Below are 17,900 nucleotides of genomic sequence, written 5' to 3'. Positions count from 1 at the left end.
CTCCAGGACCACCCTCTGCCCCAAGGACAGCCACCTTCCCGCACCAGGGCAGAGCTGTCCCTCGTGTCACTGCTCCCCTGGAGCCGTTCGGGGAGGTGACAGCGGTCCTCGGTCCCCTGCTCCAAGGACAGGTCCCAGCATCCTTCCAGAGACGGGAGGCAAAGCTGATCCTGCCCAGGGCTGGCCCCTGGCGTGCTGAGCCCGGGGGTGGCACCCATGCCTGGCCTCCTCCCACCTCTCTGTTTGACGGAGAAGACGATGGGCAAATGTGTCCCTTGGCCACCCCTCCCAGCAGCGTGCTCGGGGCGGGGGTCTGTCCCTTGGTGGAGTTCAGGATCCCACCCATACCTTGTTCTCCTGCCCATGGCCCTGGAGGGTGGCCACAGCTCCCTGCAAAGTGCCTGGAGGGACCATCCCCAGGGTACAGTGGGGAAACTGAGGCATGGAGCGAGGCAGGGACGTGCACCATGCTGGCGTCTGCCTGGGCAGAGACGATGCTCTGGGGCATCATCTGAGCCACGCGGGTGCTGGAGCCCCATCAGGCTGCAGCGTCCCTGTCCCTGCCACGGGACCTAGGGGCTCTGCTGCCCTCCGGGTCTCCACCTAAGGGGGCTTCAGAGGCAGCCAGCCCCCCAGCAGCCCCCCAAAGCTGCAGGAAAGTGGGCAGGGAGCTGCTCGAGGAAGGTCTCCAGCCAAGGGGGCTGGAGGAGAGGGGGCTGCACTGGAGCAGCGTGTCCTCACCATCACCTCCCCCATCGCTGCCATGTCACGGGACAGCCGTGGGGACTGGGGACCTTGTGCCCAATCGGGCTAACTCGATTCGGATCAGGATCCTGAGTAACGCCAGCTGTGAGCACCCCGGCTCACGGCAGAGGTGTGCCGATGGAGAGCTGACCTGGATCCCAGCCATGCCGGGTGGCTGTCACCTCCCGTGCCACCACATGTCCCTGCGAGAGGGACTTCCAGCGTGGGGACAGCCCTGCAATGGCTGGGGAGGACAGAACTGGGGACAGCTGCTGTCCCCATCCCTCACAGTGGCCCTGGGACAGCCCAGCCCGGGGGCGGGGGACACTTCAGGCCACCCCCGTGGCGCTTTGGGACCCGAGGTGGGGGACATCCCCTGAAGGCAGTTTGGAAGGTCACGAAGGAGACCCTCAGCCCCGCATGCGAGGTCTCCCATGCCCCCCGGAGCAGAGAGATGCCCAGAAGGACACATCCGCTCCTCCCACCCTGGGCCGGGGCCGAAATGCCCCCAGATTATTTTTCTGGGACTCTTTGGCTGAAAATCGGGGTGTCATCACCCTTTTTCCACACTGGATGGCTCAGACTTAGCGGCAGGGTGGGGAAGCGGTAGCAGCAGAGGAAACCCTCCCCAAAATCCTGGCGCGGAGCCACCCATGAAATATTCAGGCCATTCAGTGCAATTCCTGCCTCGCCATCGAAAGCACCATGAATATTGCAGGTGGGCATTAAAGTTTCACGGCTGCCATACTTCAGTGCAGCCCCACGGACACCATTACCGCAGGAAGCCCCTCCGCCGGGATGCATCATGCCTTCGCCAGGCTCCAGCGAGCTGTTTCCCTCTGGTTTACCCCCAAAACAGGTGGTGGTGATGAGCTGGGTCCCTGAACCGCTCCAAGAGCAAATCAACTCGAAGCTCCCTGCTGCATCCCCGGGAAGGAGCGGCACAGCTCAAGGCAAAGCCGCAGGAGGGTGCAAGGTCCTGCAGGGCCAGGGACAAGCAGAGGTCATGGCCACCCCACCCCAGAGCTTGGCCATGCTCCCCGCTGCTCCAACGGCAGCGTGGTGGCCTCACTCTCTGCAGCCCTGAGCGATGCCCGCCCCAGGCGCAGGAAGATGTTTGCAGCTCCCTGAGCATCTCGGAGGGTTTCATCCTCCATGTCATGAGCTTTCCAGGTCAGTCCCCACCAGAAGGGACCGTTTCCTTCTCCTCCACCCGCTCTCATAACTCGGCTTTTCCCGTGTTTATATAACAGCGACGTCTCCCGCGGACCGGGGAGAGAATTGGCTGGGGACAAATAATGAGGATAATTCAAGTCATTTGGGAAGATGAGGTTTGCGAGGTGCCCAGCATCTTCCACCTTTTACATGTTGTCTCTAATCATCCGCAATCTTGGATGGCCATTGATGGAGCTCGTTGCTGTGGCGACGGATGAATAGCCCTGGGATTGTACCATGCCAAAAAAGTGCCGTCCTTCCATCAAAACAACAACAACAACAAAAATATCATTTTGTTCAGGAAATTAAGCAGTTTGCAACCAAATAGCAGTGTCTGAAAGGGCTCCCACGTCCGTTCTTTCCTCCCAGCTCCCGCAGCCACGTTGGGTTTGTCAGGAACATGCCCAGCACCCCGGAGAGTCCTTTGTCTGCACCACACAAGGAGAAGGTGGTAATTGCAAGGGGGTTTCTAACCCACTGAGCCTATTAAAAGGATTTTATGCCCCCCCTTACCTCTCTTCTTCCCCAGATGTGTGTCACGCAGGCAGGGAGCGCAGGGCGCTGCGGCCAGGGGCTGGCGCAGCACTGGGTTAATGTGTTAGCTGTGCAAGGCTGGACAGAGCAGGGGCTGGGTGCTGGGGGAGAGGGAAGCGGTGATGGCTGGCGGCCGGGGCAGGGTGTCGGGGCTCGGGTCCTGCTCTTCCCCTGGGGAAAGGGCGATGCTCAGCGGTGAGAGCCGGCACGGGGCTCCTGAGCTGCGGGAGGAAGGTGGCCGGCTGGGTGGGGAGCACAGGGCTCCTGCCATTGTCAGCCTCCGTGGTTTTCCATTTAAACTCCCTCCCAGGCAATACGACCTGAGCCCAGACGCTCTCCTTCCTTCCCCACTGCTCTGGGAGCATCTCCTGGGGTTGCTGCTGGAGAGGCTGCTCTCGAGCTGTGCCGCTGGACAGCGGGTAGCAGAGCCCCCAGGGACAAGGCTGGGATGGGGGTGATTTGGGGTCTGCTCAACTGGGGATTGATGGTGGCTTTGGGTTTGCCTCTGGGGGTGGAGGTGTCTGACCCTCCCGATGCTGGAAACCACATGCGAAGCCCCTGCCACGGCTCAAGGCACACGCTGCGGGGATTCTCTGTGCATAATCCACATTAGCGTACCGGGCCCCGGCACGCATTTTGAGCCGGGGGTCTGGTCTGTGCTGGCATATTCGGTGCTCCCAAATGCCGCCCACCAGCGATGGGATGTAAATAGTGTAATTCAGAGCTGTGTGACCCCGATGCTCATCCTGCAAGAGCATAAGAAACCAAATACCTGTAGGGCAAGCATCCAGCTGGCACTTTGGGAGAGCCCTGGGGTGCAGCAGGGTTGGACCCAGCCCCTGCGTGCTGGGGCAGCAGGGAGGAGGAGGGAGAAGGAAGGATGGGCGCGTGGAGAGAAAACATTTTACAGAGGACCCGGAGAAAGAGAAACGGGTCAAGTCCCCGCTGCTCCGACTCCTCTTTGGGCGAGAGCCCTGGGCAGTGCTTTGCCAGCCATCCCCAGAGCCCTCCACCTTCCCTGGGCTCAGCGAGAGCCAGATGGAGGCACGTCTTGGCTGCACAGAAAAACAAGGCAGCGAAGCGGGCTGGGGAGATTAACTCCACGGGGAAAACAAGCTCAGCAGACGCTGCCGAGCCCAGGGCGCCTGCGCGGCTGCGCATGTGTGTTTGCATGCACATACATGTGCTACAAGCATACACGGGCACGCATGTGCAGATGTTAAGTACTTGCGTGCACGCAGATGTGTGCGTTCGGCCGAGCTGACGAACCAGTGCCTGGCCTCGGAGGGGCAGGCAGGGTATTGGAAATGTGTCCTCATCCTTTAATTGTGCTGCTTTGATAACAGTGATAATTGGCTAGAAATCGATACTGTTTTGCTCCTGTTTCTCCCATCCTGTCCACCCCAGCCCCCCCTCCCCGGACGCCTTGCTCCCTTTAGTGGAGTGACATTTAGATGCTCTGCCATCATCATTAGATAACCCAGGCAGAGAAGATGCTTAGGAGAGGGCTGATGCAGCCAGGCAGTGGGCAGAGATGGAGGCAGCTCCTCTCTCCATTGCTGCGGCTCAAGGGCAGATGGAGACGATGCTCCAGCAGCATGTCTCCGTGCTGTGGGAGTGACAGCGGTGGGTGACTGCAGCGGTTCTGGGGACGAGGGGAGAGCGGAGCAGGGAAGGGACAAACCCAGGCTGCGTCGGCCAGGAGCTCCCTCCGGCTTTGGCTCTGAAAATTGTGCCAGAGCATCACGGGAAAATGTGTATTAATAGCCCTGCAGCTCAGCCTGCCCTGCTCTCCGCGCCCCACCACCGCCCTTGGCCCGTGCCCTCGTCCCCCCAGCAAAGTGCCCCCCGCTCCTGCCGCGCTGCCCCAGCCACAGGCAGGGTCCTGGAGCCTGGGCACTCAGGTGGCTCCCGGCCTCCTTGCAGCCGCCCTGGCAGAGCAGCTCCTGTGCTTCACCCACCCATCCAGGGCTGCTGGGGGCTCTGCCCGCCCAAAAACCGCCCTGACCCCCTGCTCCTGCCCCACGAGGCTCTGTAAAGCCAAAGGGCCTGGGGAGCCGGACGGCAGCGCCGGAGGGTGCACGGAGAGCGCCGGGGGGGGCAGGGGCAGCCCGGGCTGGTGCCGGTGGCCCCAGGGCCCCTGGTCCACATTAGCCAAGGGATCCTCGTTAGCCAAGTGACCCTCGTTAGCCAAGTGACCCTCGTTAGCCAAGTGGGGCTCCAGTGCCAGAGAGGGACCCACTCTGCTCCGCAGGGCTGGCTGGAGCGTGGGGCTGGCAGCGGGCGAGCCGTGCCCAGGAGGGTGGAGGGTACGGGGGGGGTGTGCACGGGTACGTGGGTGAGGGGCTGCACGGACGGGTGTGGGGTGCGTGGGTACACGAGTGCCCACCTTTCCGTGGGAGCCTGGTGCCACCTGGTGGCCACGGCCCGGGGTGTGCGGTTCTCGCCGGTGCTGGCCCCACGGAAACCGGGCGGCCGGGGATGCTCGGGGAGCCGGGGATGCTCGGGCAGGGACCTGCCCAGCCCCTCAGCTGAGTTTATTTCCCACGCCGACCAGTGCAAATCAATCAAACCGCACCAACAGATGCCTTTGCGTGGCCTGAGCTGGCCCCGAAAGGCGGCCCGAGAGCAGAGCCCTGCCTGCGCCTCCGCCACAAACCAAAGACAAGCAGAAGCCTCGCTCCGACGGCCTGCCCGGGGCTTAGGGCTAACGCACAAAGTTTTTCGTAGCCCCCCAGGTCAGGGAGATGGTGGGGAGACATCCGAGCAGAGCCTGGCAACGGCTTCCCGGGGTTTTGCTCCTGGGTGTTTCCTGAGCCCCAGCACCGCTGGGCAACGGGCGCTTTCTCCTGCGGTGATCTGCCCTGGCACCTACGATCGCCAACCCTGGCCACGGGCACACGGGCTCGGAGGCGAATCAGCCCCGTGACACGCTGGGTCACGACAACACCTGAGCAAAGCTTTGATTAAAAAAAACCAAAAACAAAAACAAAAACCAAAAACCATCATCCAGGGCTCGGAGAAGAGCGGCGGTAACGGTTTGCAGCCGGGAAGCCCGTCCAGCCGGAGACGCCCGGAGCATCCCACCCTCCCTTTCTGTTTGGGATGGCAAGGCTGACCCGTGGGGTGAGCAGTGACGCCCCGTGGGTCCCAGGGCTGCGGGGAGAGGCTGGGGTGAGGCTGAGAATGAGCGTGCGCTCAGGTCAATTAATTCTGTATCGCAGCCAAAATGGACGAGGGGCACCACCGCCTCCCGGCTCACCCCCTATAGATGGGGTATGGCCCCGAGAGCGGGGGGTGGGTATCTCCAGCCCCACTCCTGTCGCTGGGGGTAGAGCCAGCTGCATCCTGGCCCCTATAGCTGGGGTGGGGGAAGAGTGTTGTCCACCCTCTCCTCCAGCGGCTATAGATGGGGACGTCCCCCATCCTCTGCCCTATAGCTGGGGTCCAGCCCCTACAGCTGGGGAGGAAGGTCCCAGCTCCCTCCCCTATAGTCAAGGAATATCTATGTCCCAGCCCCTATAGCTTGGGGCGACTGGGGTCTCACCCTTCTCCTATAGCCTGGGTCCAACTGTGTCCCTGCCCCTATAGCGGGGGCTCCCAGATCCCCTCTCTATAGTGGGGTCTGGCTGTGTCCCACCCCTTATACCCATAAGGGCATTTCAGCCCCCTCAGCTATAGCCGGGGCACACCTATACCCTGGCCATACAGCCAGGGGGATCACAAATCCCTCCCCTATAGCCAAGGCACACCTATACCCCAGCCCCTATAGCCGGGGGGGGTCTCAGCCCCCTCCCCGATAGCCGGGGCACACCTATACTCCAGCCCCTATAACCGGGACACACCTATACCCCAGCCCCTATAGCCAGGCCTTTCCGGCCCCGGCTGCAGGCGGCGGCCCCGTCCCGTCCCCCCCGTCCCGCCCGGGCCGGGCCCTCCCCGGGGGAGGGCGCTCGGGGGCCGCGGTCCCGCCGGCAGCGCCCGCCATGTTTCCCGGCAGCCCGCCCTGCCCGCCGCCCGCCTGAGCCTCCCGGCGGCCGGCCCGGCCCGGCCCGGCGGCCGCCCGCCTCCGCCGCCGGTGAGTGGGGCCCGGCGCGGCCCAGGGGCCCGGCCCGGCCCGGGCCTGCCCGCCGCCGCGCAGGCCGCGAAGCCTCGGCCTCGATTTCCACTGCGGGCGGGGAGCGGGGCGCGGGGCGCGGGGCCCGGCCGCGATGGGGGGCGGGGGGGGGGGGGAGGCATGGGGAGACATCCCCCCGGGGCAGCGCCGGCCTTCGACCGGGCAGCGGCTGGGGCAGCTCGGCCGGAGGGCGATGGGGTGGGCGGGTGGCCTGCGGCTTTCCCTGGCCCGGTGGTGGGTTGCCCGGCTCGCCCCGGCCTGCCCGGGCCCGGGGTGCAGGGGCAGAGCAGCGGGAGAGGGAGCGGTTCGGTTTCCCCCGCGGTTCTTCATTTCAGCTGGCTTTGCGGTAAAGCCGCGCTCGGCCCCGCTGCAGGTCGCCCCTGGGCTGCTGGCTAAGGCTGCTTCCTGAGGGGGAGCTGAACTCGTCCAAAGTCTCAGCAGTCGTTGCCCTCTCTCTCCAGGGACGCTCAAAATCAGAAGCAACTCCTGAAAATTTGTCCGTGCGTGGCAGTGGTTACCATCCGATTACCTCCGTGAGGATTCAGCCTGCCAGGTCTGCTCCCAGAGGGTCCGGCGCGGAGGAGGCTCCCTTGGCTGCTGGTGCCGAAGGAGAGGTCGGTTTGGGCCGGGAAGGACCCCTGGTCTGGTAGTAGCAACGCTGGTCTGAGCTCTGCGAGGGGAGCCCCGAGTGCAGAGTGGAGCTTTGTATCACCCAGCTGAGGATAAGGAGGAATAAACCAGAGCTGATCCGCTTCCATCCCACAGGAGTGCTCCTGGGAGGGTAAATATTTCATGTTCCTGTTGTTTTATTTCCTCGGTGGAGCAAGTTTTGTGGGAGCGGCAGAGTGAGGGGTAAAGCGGTGGATACTTTGTGCAACTGCCGGGCTAGGAGAAGGGGATCACTGCTGGGGACTCCCGGTAGCAACGCCGTGTCTTTGTGCCCGAGCTGGAGCCACCTGTGCTGCCGTGGTCCTGCAGACATCCTTTCCCCTTGTCCTCCGCCAAAGCTGGACCGGCCGCGGCCACGTTGTTCACACACATCTGAATTGGTGTTTGTTGTTGCTGGGAGTTACTGCTTATGGTTCTGGTTTAAAGGGGTGCAGCGCAGTTTGGCCATGTAAATGCTACACCACGTGTGGCTGGAAGGGGCCAGTTCCCGGGTCTAGAGGCAACTGTCTGTGTTCCAGAGAGAAATTACTAAGATTCGTTTTAAAAGTAGGTTTCACCGTGTCTGCTGTTTCCCCTGGGAAGGTGTTCCAGAATTGCATCTTACTGCTGGAAGGAAACCTTATTCTTATTTCCAGCCTAACTATGCTAACATTCCCCTTATCTGCCAGCATGTGTCAGGAAACACATGAGTGTGTCCAAACTGAGAGTCAGTGGGTTATTTTTGCATCACTTGCATCATCTTCCTGAGAACTAAAGAAGTAAAACAGTCTTGAAATTAAGACAAACGCCACTAAGCGCAAAATGTAACTAATTAGGCTGGACACTGGCTGTTTGAGTGGCATTCTTTGTTTCGGTGTTTGCAGGAGTCATCGGTTGCGCTGCGATGGCACTTCTTGTTACCGTTGGAGAGCGGATCGTTCAGGTTTTAGTGCGTGTCTTTCACTGGGAGTTCAGGGAGCGTCGTGGTGTGAGGAGGGAGTACCAGGAGCTGGTTCCTGTCGGCTTTTCAGCCTGGCTCTGGGCAGCCTCCCGGCAGCTGAGCTCTGGATGGCTCAAGGCCCCAGGACCCGGATCCGGTGGCTGCTTATGAACGCTGGGTATCCCGTGCTTAAGGGACTCAGATCGCGTTTTGTGCACGTGCAGGAACCGGACTCTCTCGGGATCCTTTGTGCTCCTTCCTGATCAGCTGCAGCGTACAATGAACGAGCGCTCCGGCCCTAACAGCTGTCTCGTTTTTATTCCTGTCTGTAGCTTGGCGCCTCAGAGGAGAGAGGATGGCTCAGGAGACAAACCAAACCCAGGTGCCTCTCTTGTGTACCACAGGCTGTGGATTTTATGGCAGCCCCCGGACTAACGGGATGTGCTCCGTTTGCTACAAGGAGTTTCTACAGAGACAGCAGAGCAGTGACCGGATAAGCCCCCCAGGTAGACGATTTTTGTCTGAGAAATCTGTCTTAAATGGGTGCCTGGTATGCAAACTGTTAAGCAACTGGGATAGAGCATGGTGCTGGTACTGGCCACCAGCAGATTTATTTCTTCCTGGAAAACTCGTGTCTTCCCTTTTCGTGTAGACCCAAGCCTCTAAATCAAAGACCTGAGCCTTTGAGCATTTCTGTTCCCCATAAGGGCATCAGTTTTTTTTCTTCCCAGTCCCAGCTGTTTGTGAAGCCCCGTCCCAGTCAGCACCTTCCAGTAAACTGTAAAACTTCACTTGTACTAACAGTGGCCCAGACTTTTAGCCATTACCCGCTCCCTGAGTTATGTGCTGACTGCTGGGAATCACGACAGATCCTCGAAATGACTTTTTATTTGGGAAGAATTTGGTCTTTTGGGTTTGCATAATTTTCTTATCTTAACAGGGTTGACAATCAAAAGCAATGAAATAAAAGGTTTGTTTCTTGCAGCTAAACAGAGCTGACATATCACCGAGCTGGGAGGCAGCTAGGTGCACAGAAAGGATGCTCTTGCCATCATTAGCAGGATTTTCTTTTGCTGAGAGTTTGTGCAGATGCCCCGTGTACAGGCTTTGCAATACCGGTGAGAAACGCCTTCTAGAGATCTTTCGCAGTTTTGTTCCTGAGTGTAATAATGGCTTTCCTTGAATTACCCACCCAAAATATATATTGGGAGCACAGCTCCTCCTGATAAAGGGTTTTTCTAACGACCCTGACTTAGATCCTCGGCTGACATAAACCAACATGTTTCTATTGAAGCCAGTTCCTTTCAGCAGATGAGGATCTGGTTCTTATACCTCGGAGAAGTTGCAAAGTTACGGGTTCAAGGTATGTTGGTAACTGCAGCACTTTCTTTTATGCTGATAGGAGAGTATTTATGCTGATGCGGAGTTTGCTTTGCAATGTCGAGGAAAAGAAGGGGTATCAAAGAATGACGGAGGTGTCATGGGTGACTGAAGTCAGATTTTACCAGATGTTAAAAAATGCACAGTAATGGAAGGCATTCAGCACATAACTCCTGCGAATAAACTGTCGTCCCTCAAAAGGGAGTTCGCAGATCCTGAGGAGCTGAACAGATCTCCATAAACAAGGCCTGCAGTCCTCCAGAAGATGAGCAGCTAATTTCAGAAAGATGTTATGATCCTGATACAAGGAGTCATTCCCAATCTAATGTAAGAATATCTGCACTGGGTCACAGTGAGGTCTGTCCAGCACTGGTGTGTTGTCCCCACAGAGACTTATGCACAGATTTGGAGGGGAGAATATAAGAACAGGGGATCTGGGAGTGGTGCCAACCGGGGTGTGCCCTCCCAGCTCCTGGGAGGGAGCAGGAGGTTCAAGCCTGCTGAAAGTGCTCATCCTGCTTTCTCCTTGGCTGGCAAACACCCGAGGAACTGGCTGACATTTTTAAGAGTTTACCAAGACTCTGATCTTGTCTCGTAGCACCCAGTGGTCCCAACAGCAGCCCCATGGCTTCAGATTCAATTGCAGGGCAGCGTGCAGAGGGAGACTCCACGCCTGAGGATGTGAAAGCCAGGTAGGGTCATAGTCTATGGGGCGGGGGGATCTACAGCTATGCTAAAAACCAGCCCTGGGACACAAGGGGTGGGCTCTCATCCTTCGTGTGGCCAAGGGGATCTGTAAAGCGGATCACTGTTCATTGTGACCCTGGTTTATCTGGTAGACTGAGATGTCCCTGATGATGATGACTGATGCATAGAGTCAGGTACCAGAGGGTAATGAAGTAATGAAGTAAATGAAGACCTGTAGTAAACTGAGTGGCATCCTGGTTCTCTAAGAGCCAGTGCACCTTGTCTGTTACAAGCTGTGTTAAGCTGTTCGGTTTCAGCTCAGTCCTAAGTGAAAGCACCTGGTGATGATCCAGTCTGGAAGCTGCGACAGCAGGATTAGGGACCTCAGTCACGTTTGATAGGAAGGAAGATAGTACTGCATTGAGCTCCACCATTGCATTACAGTCCCGACTCATAACTCTGTTTCCCTGTCCCTGGACTTGTTTGGATGGGCTGTTGCCTTGGCTTTGAGATATAATTGAGTGGAAAAGGAAACGGAGGTCATCACAGATTCATTCCATTTGTGTCTATGAAGAACTTTGATCCCAAATCTCAAGGGGAATTAGCCTGCTGTACTCCTGAGCTACCTCTGAGTATAATGAAATTGCCTTTACAGGCTGAAGATTTCTCCCACATAACTGTTCATCAAAAGAAAATACTTATGTTTGCTCTATGGTTGGTTTGTTTGTTTGTGGCAAATGCTCCCAGTGCTCAGACTCCTGTGACCCATCAGATGACGGCCATGAGCATATCCAGAGAAGAAAACAGCGGTGAGACAGAAGAATTCGTCAAGACAGAAGAAGCCTCATCAGCATCTTCCTCATCAGGTAGATGGTTTGGCCTTTGCACGAGTCTGAATGACACTGATCTCGCAAGTCAGTTTGAGCAGCAAGTACAGTACTGGCCACTAACTCCAGGGGACGGTTGTTACCTCCCGGCAGGAAAGGTACACCTAGCAAGAGAGCTAAGGAGAAAACAGTTTGTCTGTTTCTGAAACAGGGAGGAGAGAAAATGCTGTGCCTGAGGGCAGGCCGATAGAGATTGCTTTGTGGGCTGAAGGCTGAGTAGCTGCCAGCCCTCGACTCGCTGGCAGGAGGATAATCTTCCATGACGCCTATCCTAGTGAATGGCAGAAAGCCCGGAGCGTCCCACAGCCTGCTGCACGGCTGTTGTTGGCTGCAGTTCCCTGCCATCTCTTGAGGGAGGAAAGGAGACGGATCCAGTGTAGTCTTGGGGGAGAGGAGACGTGTTTGTGGTGGTGCCCAGGGGCAGCTGCTGGCCTGGTTGTTGTCATCCGGTGTGACGGGAGGCATACCTGCCCCTCAGAGGGGAGTGTTAACGCTGTCGCTTTGTTTGCCAAGTGGGTACCTTGAAGTGATAGAGGAGCATGGGTTTTGTTGCCTAGCGGGGTATGTCCTCCAGCTGATGAGTAACAGAGTGAGCCATGGTGTTGCAGCCGAGCCATAACCAAGTGACACTGCATTGGAGACACCCTCCTTTAGGTCAGCTGACAGTTTGCTTGTATTCAAAGCTAAAAAACCCCCAAGAGTTGTTTGTTGCTAAAAAACCAGGCTCTAGTCACCGCACATGAGTGTGCATTTTGGATTTGGTAATCCCTGGCCTGCAAGCCCAGGAGACAATTTACAACAGGCAGGTGAGAGACTATTTGATGAAAGAGAGGCTTGGGAGAGCCTGCCCCTTTCTTCTGATTGTGGGATTTTTAGAAAGTTGTTTAGGGTCAGATCCACAAAGCTATCTGACTGTTTGTCTCCTTAGCCTGATTTTCAGAGTGGCGTGCGCTGCAGGTGTGTATCTGCTAGGAGTTGGAGCTCCTCCCTCCTGTTGACTTCTCTAACCTGCTTAGGTACTGTAGGAAATCCTGCTAAGCATCAGTGACCTTTAACAATCTGGCTTTCAGAGCTCAGTTTTCCTTTTGGTAGATTAGAGACAGTGATGAGTATCTGTGTAAAGCATTCTGAGACCTACATACGAGGAACACTTACATAAGAGTCAGCAAAAATAATTAGTAGTACTTACAAGGGGTTAACTTTTTTTTTCCCTGCAAAGATTAACTCTAGGCTCAGCTGTGCAGTTGAGTTACTGTACATCAGCTAAGCTGCAGTGACTATCCAGATGCGTGCTTAACCTATGGCAAGCACCAGGTAATTCTACTTAGTATTACCTCTTCTTGGCAGAAGCTAAAGGGCATCACGTTACTTTATGTACATACGCCTTAGCTAAACCGTAATATCTCCTTGGTGTTTCTGAGCCTGGAACTTAAGGAATTTGAAACAGAGAAGACATGAGGCTGTGTGAGGTGTAGATCTCTGGAACAAAGCAAATCTCACAGTTTGGGGTCTGTCGGCCAGGGCAACGTGCACACAGAGGTGTCTGGCACAGACCCAGCATCGGTAGGGCCTCAAGCAGCTCCTGTACGAATGTGTCGCTTGGTTTATCAAGAAGGGTAGCAAAACTCTTGCCTCTGTTTCAGGTACCCTGCTTGAAATATCCCAGAACACAGCTGAGGGCAAGACAGCTTCAGAAAAACCGAAACAAAAGAAGAATCGCTGCTTCACTTGCCGGAAGAAGATAGGGCTAACTGGTAAGACCCTGGCTGTGGGGAAAACTTGCCTGTGGCCTAACTAGTCTGGTTTCATAGCCCTGTGAACAGATCTCCTTGTGCTGTGATACTGCCTGGGTTCAGAGGGTCGGCGTGGGTCAGTGGTTGGAGGTACCCCTCCAAAAAGTACTTTACATCCTCAGATGTGGCGCTGCAGGGGAGGTGGGAGGGGAGCTTCAACCTGCGAACAGCGCTGTCCGAGGCAGTAGCCTGGGGAATCTGCCTCTCACTGTCAGGGTCCCTGCCAGCCCTTGGATGCAGGATTGCAGAACTGGATGGAGCTGTGCCTCTTGGGTTGTTTCTGCTGCTTGGCAAAAGCTGCTTGTAGAAGCAAAGGCAGTGCTTGCTGTGGATCTAATTCTGCTCCTATTCAAGTCAGCGGTAAAGCTTTCATAATAGTGACATGAACTGAGTTAGATCCAAACTGAAAATCGCGCTCCAAGACTCATCCCGTTAGTTAATGTTGCTTGACTTCTGCTGTTAGGTTCCTGAGAGCAGGATGGCTCTCAGCGTTCAGCCTGTAAAGCTGAAGAGAGAGAAGTGCTGAGATGGTGTCAGGTGACCGGTATCAATGGGAAAACTGCCCCTGGAAAGGCAATTCATGAAGCAATTAACTTGGCTGTGCTTTGTTAATAAAAACATCAATCCCCTAAATTGACTCTGACATTTAGTGTTTCCCTGGAAAAAGTTAACTCTAGAGCCGTGCAGGTCAAGCTGTTCTAGCGGAGCGCTCGCCTCTTTAGCCTCCTCGGTGCGTTCAGCAGCCAGGGACAGCACACACACTTCTGTTTTCGTCGAGGTAAGCTGCTTTGGCATGGGCTGGCCTGGGAGGTTTGCCCAGCGCCTGACACTGGAACCCGAGCTTGCCTGGATATTTGAGGGTGCTGTCATAGCATAAACGTGGATTTTTAAGCCTAGGACTGGGCAGGGTACTCTGTGCCCAGCCTTCAGATCTGCAGGGAGGATTGTTTTCCTGGATGAGTGTTTCCTTAAGAGCTTCAAACTGTGAGAAGTTTCCTCTCCTTTAGGAATCAACTTGCAGAGAACTCCTGTGAATTCAGGGCATTTAGGATAAAATGAGTTTTCTCAAGTAGGCACCTTGTAGCAAGGTGTTTGTGGTCTTTACAGCCTGTAGTTGGAAAGATGTGACAAGAAAGTGCATCACTGCCAGCACAACAGGGAGCTGATCTGCTGTCCTGCACCAAACCCCCTTCCTGCTCCGTGCCTCAGTTTCCCAGTGTGCTGTGATAATGGTAGCACTTCAGAACAGCACTGTCTCCAAATGAAGTGACTAAATTATGAATTTTGAAACCTAGATAGCTCGAAAGTGATCCTAACGAGGTGAAGGTTTCGCTGCTTGCTGGCTTATTGCTGGTCAGGCCAGATGCTGTTGCATGACTGATGCCTGGGGAGCCAAGCTGGCTCGGAGGGCTCTGCTCCAGCTCAGGCTGCCTCCCTGCAGCCTGGGGAGCCTGGTCTGGATTAGCAATCTGGCACTCTGCAGTCCCCGGCATGTCCCTTATCCCCCAGGGAACGTGGAGAGCAGCTGCTCTGGGAGCATTTCCCACCGCTGTGACAGCTGGGGCTGCCCAGAGCGCGCCTGCGCTCACGGGAGTGGCTAAGCCAGAGGAAATCGAAGAGCAACCCGTGGTCTTCCCCCACACTGAGATTCCCTTCCGCCTGTCAGGGACAGTGCCCCCCCCCCCCATCTGACCCTCTTTCTGCATTAGTGGAGTTTCCTGGCCTGGCAGGAAAGAGCGGGGGCCCTGCCGCCTTCCTGTCCAGCTGGACGGGGACTAACGCGGCTTTGTCTCTCTGTTCTTCCTCCCTTCAGGCTTTGACTGCCGCTGCGGGAACCTGTTCTGTGCCATTCACCGGTACTCCGACATGCACGCCTGCCCCTACGACTACAAGGCAGAAGCAGCTGAGAAGATCCGTAAGGAGAACCCCATTGTTATTGCTGAGAAGATCCAGAAGTTGTGAAGGGGGCTGAGCAGCTCCAACTGTAGCCAGGTGGCCTGGTGCTCCTCCCCTTCCTCCCAGCCTTCCTCTTCCTCCCAGCCCCATCGGTGGTGCGATGGGGACTCCAGCAGCACACACGAACCAGCACCCAGACATGGAGACTCCTCACGCCTCTGTGGCAGAAAGTTGGCGTTCCTTCTCTCCCTTCCTGCCCGTGCAACAGCCACAGCTCAGCTGATCCGTTCTTGACCAGCTTCCCAAGGGAAAAGGGACCGTCCTGCCCCACCGCTCCAGTGCTGAGGCCTTTGGACTTGTCTTCCGCTGGGGCTGTTTGCGTGGCGCAGGCAGCAGGGCTCTGCCGGGCAGCCTTTCCCTTCAGCCGGCAGCTCCAAGTCCTGCGAACCACCTGGGACTCACGGCTGGAGCCCGCGAGCTGCCGTTGGACTTCATTCCCTCTGTCCCACCGTCTCTTTGTGGCAGATGTAAAACCAGGAGCTGGGGAATCCTGGCAGCAAGGCTGCCCTCTGCTTCCCGAGAGGTGTTCAGTCTCAGATGCAGAAAAGAGGATTCTGTAGTTTTAATGCCCCAAATACCCCTCCCCTCCCTTTGAGACGCTGTTGTTGAAGCACTGGCATGGTTAAGCAGCAGAGTACCGGCACAGTAAAGTTATTTTGTGGCTTGAAGCGATGTAGACACGCTCCAGCCGCAGGTCAGGACCTTTAGGAAAGTACCACTCGCTGCCTCATGCCTCTCGCCACGGGGAGGGAGCTGGCCTGCCAGGCTCGCTGCATCCAGGGCCGTGGCTGGGCTGAGGGACACCCTTGCACTGGCCTCCCATGCTTCAACACCCCCTGAATAACCGCTGGCCACTTCCCAAGCGAGGTTTGTCATCACACAGCGGCACCTGCGCCTCTCCTCTCCCCTCCGCTCCCTGCCTTCTGCCTTACGTGATTCTTTCTCATCAGGGTTGTGCACAAAGCTCAGATCACCAAACCTCCACTTCCTTTCCTGTCCCTGCATGCAGGTGGACGGTGAGGACCCTTCCTCCCCTGTGGGCCTCGCTGACACTCGGAGAGCGCTTTCCTCCCCTGTGAGCATGTTGGTTCGGGAAGCCCACCCAACCCTCCGTGCTCTCCCGCCTTGCTGCTTGTCCCTGTGGGATGAGAGGCAGGGCTAGATCCCCAGGAGACGCTCCGAAAGCCAGACAGAGGGATCTGGGGCACAGGGAAAGGCATGTGAAGGGCTGCGGGGCCTGTGAAAAGTCACGAGGAGGGTCATGGGGTGCCTGCAGCTGCGGGTGGGGGCTTTCAGAAAAGCCCATGGAGAGCCCTGGGGAGCAGGGAGAGGCACTTGGAGGGCTCTGGGCCCATCGAAAGACTCGTAGAGTTCTCGGGGGTGCTGGAAGACTCAAGGAGGGCTCTGGGGTGCAAGGGAAGGCAAAAGGAGAGCTTAGGGGTACACTGAACGTGCTCAGAAGACTCAAGCACCTCAAAAGGCACCTGGAAGGCTCTCGGGCACACACACACATGCATGTGCAGGGCTCTGGAGCGCAGGGAAAGCCAAATGCCGGGCTCGGTAGCACTCTAGAAAAAACACATCGAGTGCTCTGGGGCTGTTAGAAAAGAAAACGTGGGGCTCGGGTACGCAGTGCAAGGCAGGCAGAGGCTCCTGGGACGTGCTGAAAGCCACCTCCGCACCACGCAGGGTCTGTGCCTGCCCCGGAGCACCCCGGGCGCCTCTCCTTCCTGGGAATGCCGGGAGCGGGGCTGCAGCCACGGGGCTCCCAGCGGTCTCACAAGTAGAGAAACTCAGATGACTCCCAGGGGAAAAGCAGCAGCCTCTGCCCCACTTCTGGCCGTCCCACGCTTTGGAAGCGTTTCCCTCGGCATCGGCTCGTACAAGAGTGTCGGAGAGCGGAGCCGCAGGGGCCGAACCAGCAGCCAGGGGAAATCATGGCAGCTCCTACCAAGTGTCGGTTTCCTCCCCAGTTTATCTGGCAATTCTGCCCCGGTGATTGCGGGGGGATTGTTCCAAAGGTTTCATTTTTCCTCTCTGATTTCAGCCAAAGCGGTGTGCGCCCTGAGGCAGTTACCGTCATTCGGCGTTGCCAGGAGGATTCGAACTTCCAAAAATGATGCAAATCCCCCGCCAGCGCAGAGCGGAGGCGAGGCTGGCTCTTGCCAGCCTTTCCCTCTGTTTTTTGCTTCTGGGCAATATCGGCGTCACGTCTGGAGCATGCGAGTGGCGGCACGTTTTAGTGCCGGGACGCACCCGGGCCGTAAGTGCGGTGCTGGCGGTGCGTGGCAAGGCTGGGTTTCACCGTTGAGGTTTTGGCTGAGAATGAGCCGTCGCTCTCAGGGCGGGGGGGGAAGCCATGAGAAATTGCAACCACCCCTCGCCTTGCATTCGCACGAGGGTCACGAGCCCCTGGGGAGGGGACGCAGCTCCTATGGATCCAACGGGAAAGCCCACACGGCAGAAGGGGCAGCCACCTGCTTCTCCACCACTTACCTTTTCCCTTTTATTTCCTTCCTCTTCATAAGTGTAAATATTAATACAGTCTAGTTTGCTTGGATGCTGTGGATGGTTTGTGACGGACACAGATGTGTCGCACGCTGGCGCCGGCTCAGCTCCGAGCTCTTCTGGGGCGGCTGTGGGGCTCCGTGCCTCAGTTTCCCTATGGATAATAACTAACTGTGCCTGGTGCTGGTGGGGGTTAGAAGCGCCCTGCTCCTGGCACCCGGACTCCCCCTTTCTCTTCCCACCACCCCGGTACTTAGGCTGTGTCCTGGGGCCACATCCAGCACCCCTAGGCCCTGGGGGACCAGATTCCCGCGTGGTGGGGGAGCTGCTTTCTCCACCCGCGTTTGCAGGGCTGGAGCGGGACCCCACGCTGCTCGTGACCCGGGGGGGGGGACGGACCAGGCCGAGGACCCCCCCTCCGGGCTGGGTTTGGCATCTGGATTTGAGGGGGGGGGGGGGGGAATATCCTGGCCGCGCGTGGCCTCCCTGCG

At 57.4% G+C, this 17,900-nt stretch overlaps 1 protein-coding gene across 5 annotated transcripts; it reads left to right on the top strand.

The window, feature by feature from the left end:
- Positions 1 to 6,411: 6,411 nt before the first annotated feature.
- On the top strand, positions 6,412 to 17,461 carry LOC140643527 (AN1-type zinc finger protein 5-like). 5 transcript variants are annotated; one of them, XM_072845386.1, is made up of 7 exons: positions 6,412 to 6,571; positions 7,072 to 7,391; positions 8,531 to 8,704; positions 10,177 to 10,270; positions 11,013 to 11,131; positions 12,796 to 12,906; positions 14,759 to 17,461. In XM_072845386.1, exons 3-7 carry the CDS (start codon positions 8,554 to 8,556, stop codon positions 14,905 to 14,907), a joined length of 624 nt encoding a protein of 207 aa, XP_072701487.1. In that variant the 5' UTR covers positions 6,412 to 6,571; positions 7,072 to 7,391; positions 8,531 to 8,553; the 3' UTR covers positions 14,908 to 17,461. The 5 variants fall into 5 exon arrangements, with proteins under 5 accessions (XP_072701487.1, XP_072701491.1, XP_072701489.1 ...); XM_072845390.1 differs by lacking the exons at positions 6,412 to 6,571; positions 7,072 to 7,391 and adding exons at positions 9,184 to 9,316; positions 9,497 to 9,561 and having other exon boundaries at positions 8,564 to 8,704; XM_072845388.1 differs by lacking the exons at positions 6,412 to 6,571; positions 7,072 to 7,391 and adding exons at positions 9,184 to 9,316; positions 9,493 to 9,561 and having other exon boundaries at positions 8,564 to 8,704.
- Positions 17,462 to 17,900: the final 439 nt, after the last annotated feature.

Source organism: Ciconia boyciana, chromosome 24 (assembly GCF_034638445.1).
Source record: "Ciconia boyciana chromosome 24, ASM3463844v1, whole genome shotgun sequence".
Lineage (NCBI taxonomy): Eukaryota > Metazoa > Chordata > Aves > Ciconiiformes > Ciconiidae > Ciconia > Ciconia boyciana.
This window is presented reverse-complemented; position numbering and strand designations above follow the sequence as displayed.

Excerpts from the sequence above, each read along its gene's own strand:
- LOC140643527 (XM_072845386.1), top strand. The coding sequence starts at position 8,554 with ATGGCTCAGGAGACAAACCAAACCCAGGTGCCTCTCTTGTGTACCACA. Across the intron at positions 10,271-11,012 it reads CCTGAGGATGTGAAAGCCAG|TGCTCAGACTCCTGTGACCC; the intron begins GTAGGGTCATAG and ends AAATGCTCCCAG. Across the intron at positions 11,132-12,795 it reads ATCAGCATCTTCCTCATCAG|GTACCCTGCTTGAAATATCC; the intron begins GTAGATGGTTTG and ends CCTCTGTTTCAG.